We start from the raw sequence: 9,570 nt of genomic DNA, 5'->3' as shown, positions 1-9,570 counted from the left end.
ATTTTCGTATCAGAAGCTTTCAGCTTTCCGTGGCAGTGTCATTTCTTAACGAAGTATACTTATAAGGACGGAGACCAGTTGGTCAATACGAACCACAGATTGGAAGAGGCTGATTTAGATGCTGTGATACGACGAATCGAAGTTTCATGGTCCCCGCGAAGGAAAGAAAGTATCAAAACTATAATTCTCTTAGTGGAAAGAGGCCTGTGCTTTCAGTACTCGAACAATTACCACACGACTCGGTTTCGAGTTCTCGAATCACTTTGCTCAGATCTATACCCGTGACCTGCGGGCGCAATATTGACAAGCAGCCGCAAAAGATTCCGAGGCTAAGTAGCATGAGAATCTCAGGAATAAGGCGTACGTTTCTATTTTACCGCAAATAAGATCGATACTTTCAATGTGCCAGACGTTGCGGAAATGCGTACGATACACCCCGGACCCGCGTTTACCTAACTGCGCCTCAAGCGGATAATCATATGTTGTACAAAATGATATATTCAACTGATGCTCACGTCATGCCAATATTTATTGATGAAATTTGAAGAGTTGAGCCTTTCTAACTTTACTAGGGTTACCATACGTCCTCTTTTAAGAGGATTTGTCCTCTTTTTTTTTCTTTTTTGAAAGTGTCCTCAAAGGACGCCCTTTTGTCCTCTTTTTTGAGAATGCAGGTCATATTTATAGTAAAATGCGACTGATATGCCGTAAATCAGCACCGAAGTGACGCTTCGACGAGTATTTCGAGAGCTGGGCGGAAAGTTGACCTTTTTTTTAGTCAACCACCTGACAATGTGGAGGAAAAAACGGTATTTTGGGCGCTGAGTGGAAAAGTTGACCTTTTTTTTTAGTCAACCGACCAAAATTTGAATTGAATTGAATAAAAAATTCTGAAAAAGTGTCCTCTTTTCAGATTTCCAAAACATGGTAACGCTAAACCATACTTGCGTCGACTACACTGCAACGTTTTCTGAACTTGGCTGTGCGTACTTTGCTAGCCATATATAGTAATCAACCATTGGCCAACGGTACACATCATTAGCAATGACACGAAAATTTCTGATATAAATATATCTATGAAATTATGATAATACATTCAGGAAATATGCAATATAGTTTTCGCTGCGTTCACGAATGACTCATGTGCAGACGAGAAATCTTTCCTTATACGAGCCTTCTGTTGTGAAGAGCATCCGGTCATGTAGTTACTGCTTGTTTTGCATGGCGTACGCCAAAGGCTCTCTTCACGAAGAGCTGTAGGAGTGTAGGGTCAACTCCAGCAACGCTTTGTCGTTGTCACTAAGAACCGAGAGGTCGTTTCCTTGATTATGCGATATGCCTGTCATCGGCACCCGACCCTCATGCGCTGCATTCGCTGCCATCTGGATGACTATACAAGTAATACGCAGCCCACAACACCGTTGGAAACGTACATCCATTCTGTAAGTAGTTTCGCTGGCCTGTACCTTCAAACCTTCCACAATTAGGGTGAGGTGGGGTAAATCGCCTGCCATAAGCGTGAAATACCGTAAATCCACCAAACTATTGTTGCATGTAGTGTCGTCCACATGAAGGACAAGAATGACTTGCGGCCTCGCACTGGAGGCAGAGACAGGGGGCACCGGCACAGCAGCAGAGGAAACACGCCATAGCCGGTCTCTCCAAGCAGATAACGCATAGTCTTACAACTGCGGTTGATGGATCCGATGTCGCTGGTTTTCCCTCCGGATATTGATGCGTCTCGGATGGCGAATCGATTTTTCTGAAAGACACAACTCATAGTCAAACATGAGCGCCGGAGCTGTCTTCAGGAATCGGATATCATCTGAATTTAGCGACTCGACCGCTAGAGAAAGAATGGCGAGTTTTCGGTCAAGGAATACGCGACATCATTAAAGCGTGATGTCAAAAATTCGAATGTATAGCAGTCGCGCAACTATGAGGTATAATTGTATAGCTTTTGAAGGGGCTGGCAGTGTAGCTAACTATTGGCCAAAATAAGTACACGCGAAGGTCATGAAGGCCATTGTATATGTCAACAAAATTATACGCACCACACAGCTTCAATGACGCGTCACGCCGTGGCGTAATTCGTAGTCTCGTACTGTCTGCTATTTGACTATTTGACCAGCAGCTTTCACCAGAAGGTAATTACAGACCGTGGCGCACCAGGCCCTTACGAGAGATAAGCGCCACTACTTTTTACCATACTTCTAATAATAATAATGCACAGCTTAACGCATTTGTAAGAATACTATACACTTCCTTCTGTAGAGTTAGATAGGTGTAAATTCGCCGTGCTACACAGGATCGAATGGCTACCTCACATATAGCCTACCACATGTACAAAAAGAATTTGTATTTTTGTGCAAGATCAAACAGTGAATGTACATATGACTAATAGTGTTATTGCTACGATTGCTTAAAGCTTAAAGTGAATACTAATAGGTAAATAAGACTTCCGTAGGCCATTCATCCAAATTCTAGAACAGAGGTCTCAAACACGCGGCCCGCGAGAGGATTTTGTGCGGCCCGCGACGGCATTTTGGAATTTCAAGTATTCAACAATATATTCAAGTGCCATATATATTTTTTAGATACAAGATCTTGAAGTTCACCCTAAAACTACTATAAAGATCACTGAAATCTCGAAAAATTTCACTATCACATCACTTTTAAAAGCTACTATGCAGTAGAAGATCTGCTAACGTCAAATTTCTAATTCATGATGATAAAACACGACCCTTGATGATTCGTGACTGAAAATCGTGATTTGGTTTGGTGCGACTTTCTCGAAAAATTACTCGATTTGCGATTGACTGGGTGAGTTAACAAAAATGACTTGAGTTGAGTCAGGTCAAACGGTAAAATCAGAGAAGGATTTGCGACTCGGAACGGGGACTTGGTATTCCTACGGACGAAACAATCTATGAAACTGTCATGGGGAATAGTATTATATCAAAACATCGTCGCTTGCGTTGTGTAGGATATGTAGCTATCTAATCAGGTGTGTATGGCTACCATTGGCATTCTGTAACTCCCGTGACATATAGTTGGTTACATGTTGGGTGTCGTTTGTTTTCTTTATCCATTTTATTATCGGTGTCGACAAAGGTATTAGTACGCTCTACAGCTGTTACACCAATGAATTCTTTGTCGATTGGACATTTCTATTCCAGGGGTTCTTAACCAAAGTACGTAGACCCCATCGGGGTACGAAGCACCTCACCAGGGTGCACGGGATGCATTGTGGAATTAGGCCTATATGCTGTGGAATATTTTCTTGGCCATCTTATTCAACTGGAAAATATAGTATTGGCGCTATGCGCGATTTTACATGAATGGGCTTTCTGATTTTCACATATTATATATATTCATATAATTGTGTTGAAAATGTTCAGGGGCAACGAGAAATCTCATTGGAATCATAGAGAGTACATGATGCATCCTCTCTTATGATGTCTATACCTCAATATTAAAATATAATGTGCCCCCCACAAAAACAAGTTTATTCAAATATTTGATATGAATTTTTTTCCGTGTCAAACGTGAATTCTACAATAGTAAATTATAAATCGAAGATGATTGTGGAATGTATATCTACAAGGTCTCGTCAAAAAAGGCCTACTTGGAAATAATACATTGAATATCCTCATTATTGATGCTGCGGCCCGCGGCGTCATCAAAACTAGGAAATTGGTCCGCGAGCTCATTTGAGTTTGAGACCTCTGTTCTAGAATATGCGTTTTTTTAGAAATGACAGCCGACTTAAATAGTGTTGACGGTGATGTTAGCAAACATTGCTACGAGCTTAGATTACTATTCCAACAGTGAAATATCTTTGTAGGCTCAAAGTAGCATTTAAATGCCGTCCAGTATTTGTGGTTCAACTGGTCGTAATGTTGTACGTATGATACCGCATTGGCGGCATAGTCAATCGGTGGTTGTTCGCAAAGAATATGGATGTTATGCAATCACACACCTGCTACGGTCTTGTTTTGTTTCTCTGTATGGTTTCGCTTTTTCGCATTTGTCAATGAAGCCATGCACGCCGAATTTGCCTTTCTCACCCGACGACTCGTTGGTGAACGGCTCTGCCATTGTACCGTATCACGAAGCAGTAGGTGTCTTGTTTATTCAGTCGAAGCTCGTGCCAATTTAGATTTTAGGACTAGAATATATTAGACTAGCGCTAAGCTACTGCTTGATAAAAAGGCGTCATAGTAGTTAGGGTGCAGTTTGAAGCGATCGTAATCCAAGCTAAAGCACCCACTTGACCCGATACATCATAAATATCTGACCAATCGAATTCCGCTGGCTCATATAAAGGCGACGCGCTAGAACTCCTGATGTGGAACACGGAATTTGTAGCTACAAATTCGAATACACCAGTGCGGAAAGATTAATCCCGCGAAGGGATTTCAGCTTGCCCTCAGAGAGTTTCTACCCTGAAAGTGAAAGTATATTCTGAAAGTAACGACAAGTTTAAAGCGTCACCTCAGAGAATTAATCCAAATTTGCCAACCCGAGAAAGATGGACATGGACATGAAACTGCTTGCTCTGTTCGGGTGTACAAACATTTTCGACCATGAACAATAACGAGACAAGGCTGTGTTCCAATCCAAAATAACTAATGTTCGGCTGCACTCTTTACTAAGGCTTTCTGCATACGACATGCAGACAGAGTTCAAAGAACTTGATGACAACTTTGACGGACCACAGATGTCTGATTGACTTCAACAGCTATATTGGTAATGAATTCATTAAATACTGTTTTTGGTTCTATGCTATAACATGAATATATATTCGGTAATCCGACCCGCCAAGGACTTCATTCTTCCATATCCGGCCCGCCGACCGAAGAACTTGCCCGCCCCTGATCTATCGCCTACTGTTGCTACAAACTCATCTGTTACATACTCATCTGACGACAGAATATCGATTAGGTTGTGTATTTATACAGCATTATAGCGCCATGTTGACAAATACGGAAGGAGCTATATAGTTCTCTCATCTAGAGAGAACTTTGGGTTTTCGTCCTATGACAAAAAATGTTACAGAAATCGGGCGAGAGATTATCAGGGATTTCTAGAGTTCTAGATATCCCAGGAGATTATGAAGGAAATTCAAGCGGACTGTGATTGGCCGATGTGAGAACACATATCGGCCAGGGATATACAGATATCCCTAATATGTGCGATGTAGCTATGCGACCTATGCGTACCGCCACATACGATGGCGGAGACGCCGTGCATTCATCGCAGACTATTGTTCTCCATGCTTTCTTGTACATCTGGTCATGGTAAGCATAGCACACTTTCAATTAGTAAGATTTGAAAGTCGCTTTCGTGGCGATTTTCAAAATCTTTTTACTGCTAACATCCGTTCGTACGTTACTTCAGTACGATGGTAGAATGTCACTTTTTCGACTGATTTATACATTCATTAATTTCATCTTTTCGACGCAGCCGCGGTAGACTTGTGAAACCACATAAAACTACGATAGACACGTAGTCAAAGCGACACTCGGTCTACAATAGCAGTATAATACTACAGAGGTAAAAGTAGCAATAGTAATTGTACGCTGAACAATATGATTCAAAAAGTAGTTATCTTAGTAAGTCCGCGAGAAATCCATAGGAAAGAAGCTATATTCGGTCACATTTATGCAGATAGCACATATGCATGCTTCGAGTTTTTAGTGAGCAAATGCCTTCCAAATCTCTGATAGTTCACTTTCTTACCACAACCGTATCAGCTCAATTAATAGCGGAGGTGTAGAAGAGGGCTGGGGAACCTTCCGAGTACTGCAAGCCACACTAATAGCGAGGTCTGATGGTGATGAGTGAATGAGTTATTCTATGGTAGGAGTTCTCAAAGGGTGGGCCACAGATTCATTTGAGGTGGGCCACAGAGTCATTTAGAAAATTGTAGCATTAGTGAAAATTTAGTTATATTTGTTTTGTTCATATATTCGAAAGTATATATTCATATTATCGAATTATATCAGTGGTTCTCAAACTGGGGGGGGGGGTCGTGAGAGCATCTGAAGGGAGGGGGGCGAAGTTGCGGTCAACTGAAAAAATTTCCGCGGCCTGCGAGATTTACCTACAATTCATTGTTATTGTTCCGTGTATAGTCATAATTTAATATTTGAGAATTCTCTCATCAACAATCAAAACCTTCCATGGCATCAAACTATCCGATGGGATTGCTAGCATCTTGGTTACATTTTGTGATATGACGATAAGGGGGGCGCGAAATTTTTCACCATCATAAAGAGGGGCGTGTCTAAAAAACTTTGAGAACCACTGAATTATATCAAGCTATACATAAAACTTTTCATCCGAATCTGGTGCGATGTAGTGAGCTAGTGAGCTAGTGACACGCATGGATTAACAAGTCGAAAATGGGAGGAGAAACGGCGGCCTTTATCCCCCGACTATAACAACCTACGATCAACAGCAGCGACAATAATTTCGATTAACTTAAAGTTAATGCTGAAGTAACCCCCAGCTGTGACAACCTATACGTCCAACAGCAACGAATATAATTTCGATAATAGAATACACTGAAAGGTAATGCTGACGTAGCCATGTATTCCGGAAGTGTCATACGTCCTATTCCCTTGAAAACTCTAACTAAAGTGCATTTGATGTTGATTTATGGTAGGCCTACGTCGGCAAGTCGTATTATTGTAACATAAAAATAGTCACAATTGCAATTTATTATCAATTATCGACTTCCTGTGAAAGTATAGGCCTATACGGCACCACCGTAACGAATCGTAATGGATTGAGGATTTAACGTAACACATAAATTTTGGAGTTGGTCTGAAATGTCGGGCCATCAAGTCAATGCACTATTGAATGTATCATTGGATTTATTGTTCTGACATCGAAACTGCAATAAGTAGGCCTGCAAGACATACTATGTACATTGTACATTGTACGGCTAGCATACTAAACAATCCTTTCTCCACTTGTAGATCCCATTCACCAAAGAATTGTTTGAGCGAGGATCTGAATTATTATATAATTCCCCACCATAAAGTGGAACTAAAACCCCAATCACACAGTGGATGCGGGTATTGGTTCATTGGTATTCGCGACGTGAGAGGAACAGCGGCAGTACACAAGAGTCGTACGATCTTCGCGAGTCGTAACTGTCGCGCCCCAAAACCTCCAATCAGGAGGAGCTAGAAGGACTCAAAATTATTTCGTTAGTTGTTTGTTGGAGGAGATCGATTGAACTTGAAAATTTTCGTCGCGCTTCGCGCGATTTCATGTCGCTACAGGCCTGCGTTTAGATAAGCGTTAAGCATACGTTTCCTAGCAACGCTACCTCTTCGCTGCCTTTTCTGCCAATATTTTAGAAAAGAAAACATATTTAAAAATTTCAAGTTGAGTCAAGTTGATTTACGAAACGAAATCCCCCCAATTTCAGAGTTTAAGGTACGGTAGGGACGGTCCTGATCGTACAGGCAGTAACATCGTGCTTGAAACTGATTGGGAAGTAATTACAAAATCGAGATCCCGACCAGAATGATTGACCCGCTCCAGCACTTGAACCGGAGCGTTGTCATACCTGTCCGTTAATGGCACCTCAAGACGTTTATATATTTTAATGGCAACTAATTTTAAGGTAACCACCGAGAGAAGACCACGCTATTCCGGGATCCGTAAGATTCAATCAAATCGGGCGTTCCGTGGGAAGGAACTCCATGTTTGTATTTGTAGACGTTGGTTTGCGCATAGTGATAGCCTTCACCTGCGGCATACACTCGCACAGTCTCTATTTACAGTCAGTGTGATAAGGTCGCATTACTATAGAAGGGAGAATGTCTCGTTGCGTTACGATGCTATACTTCGACCGATCATAGTAATAACGCCCCGGTCACACCCCGAAGAATGCTTTACCTTTACTCAGATGTATGGGAAGGGCTAGAACTACAACTACAACTAGATCTAGAAAGGTGGCCTTTTGAGTTACAGTATAGAATATACCATATTATGGGACATGAAACTCTTGAAATCAATATGCAAAAAATTGATCTGCATGCCTGCATCAGTCAGTTTTGGGTTTTTAACCAGCTGGCATGATGCTTCTGCGACAATAACCGTTCAGAGGTTGCGACCACCCAGATATAAACGTTCTTTTCGCTACTATTATATTCCCGGACATATACCAATAGCTGTATGGATGTGTGTCACAAATAAAATATTACATAGCCGATACTGTTTTCCGACGACAAATGACGTCGGTATATTGCGATCAAGCAAGTGATAGATCGATTTCCACACAATCGTTAAGATATTATTTATTATGTTATATCACCTGAACCTTGCTGAGCTTACGCGCACCATGCTCCGGAATATCGCCCAATTTGTATCATAAAGATACCATTCATTGCTAAGTCTCCTCGTTAATCTGTACTCTACACTTTGCTAACATGACAAGCATCTAAAATGCCGGGCGTTGCTTAGCCAATCTGGTACATAAGCAACATAACCAGAACTGAAGGGCTAATGATTGCTATCGTTGTGGTGTCATTCACTGGAATTAAATCCTGTCCTTACGCAGCACACACACATTTGTTGGAAACGATATGATGTGTGGGAGAGTAGCCTACATGACAGACAGGAGAAATAATATATTGTTGCCGTATTACGCGGTCTAATCCTATTGTATACTCGCGGTTCTAACAAAATAGAACATTTATATTACATAAACATCTATAAGTTGATGTATTACTCGCCAGTCCTGCTACTATTGAATCTTATTTCCCGCTTATTCATAGTCAACAACGACAACAAGGCTCACAACAGTACGCAGCGCACCTTGTTCGTGACTGTGGAGAACTGGAGATATGAACAGCGAAACCATTCTTCGACGAATACATGGAAGAGTTCTGATGGACTTTGAACATTCAGCCATCACCGGGTCACTCGGCCAGCGATCACGCTGGTGCGTGACTAGCAGATCATTGAATGGGAAGGTAAGCGGCGTGGCGAGGGTTCGTCTTCCATTCATTTCTCAATGATCTCGGTCCTAACATGCATATTTGAAAATCTCGCTTTCCAAAAACAGTACTTTTATGACGTCGAGAAATAAACTGCTCGCTGTCGACCGCTAATCCATATTAGTTTCAACACTATCATTATAGTTGTTGAAGAAATAATGCATTTACAACCAACATACAATTATATATATCGACGAAATTGGAAGATTTGGTGTATCTAACCAAAAATATACTCCCATCACAATTCTACTCAGATCAACCGCAGCACACAGATAATCCACTACCTATCCGTACGGCGAGGCGGAAGAGTCGTTGCGATACAGCAGTGAAGTCATTGACGAGAACCATTCATGGTGATGGCCTCGCGAGACTGCTTCCTAGCTGTCGCGATGTCTCGTAGTTACGTTGCAGGACAGCCTACGATACGCCCCGGCCCGGAACCGGCTCGTTGTTTAGATACTCAAACAAACGCTTTACTGGGCCTCTCCCTTAATACGCCTCAGACGAACGTAGACATGCGCCAATCTAAATGCTATTCAGGTGATGT

At 41.7% G+C, this 9,570-nt stretch overlaps 1 protein-coding gene across 1 annotated transcript; it reads right to left on the bottom strand.

Annotated features, from left to right (window-relative positions):
- Positions 1-1,056: 1,056 nt before the first annotated feature.
- On the bottom strand, positions 1,057-6,018 carry LOC145443654 (uncharacterized). The gene is made up of 2 exons (XM_080321591.1): positions 3,983-6,018; positions 1,057-1,762 (listed from the first exon to the last, which is right to left on the bottom strand). Exons 1-2 carry the CDS (start codon positions 4,099-4,101, stop codon positions 1,543-1,545), a joined length of 339 nt encoding a protein of 112 aa, XP_080177717.1. The 5' UTR covers positions 4,102-6,018; the 3' UTR covers positions 1,057-1,542.
- Positions 6,019-9,570: the final 3,552 nt, after the last annotated feature.

The sequence above is a fragment of the Botryllus schlosseri genome, chromosome 7 (assembly GCF_051294905.1).
Source record: "Botryllus schlosseri isolate E-star chromosome 7, Bs_hap1, whole genome shotgun sequence".
Classification (NCBI taxonomy): domain Eukaryota; kingdom Metazoa; phylum Chordata; class Ascidiacea; order Stolidobranchia; family Styelidae; genus Botryllus; species Botryllus schlosseri.
The sequence above is the reverse complement of the archived record's forward strand: the minus strand, read 5'-3'. Positions and strand labels throughout refer to the sequence as shown.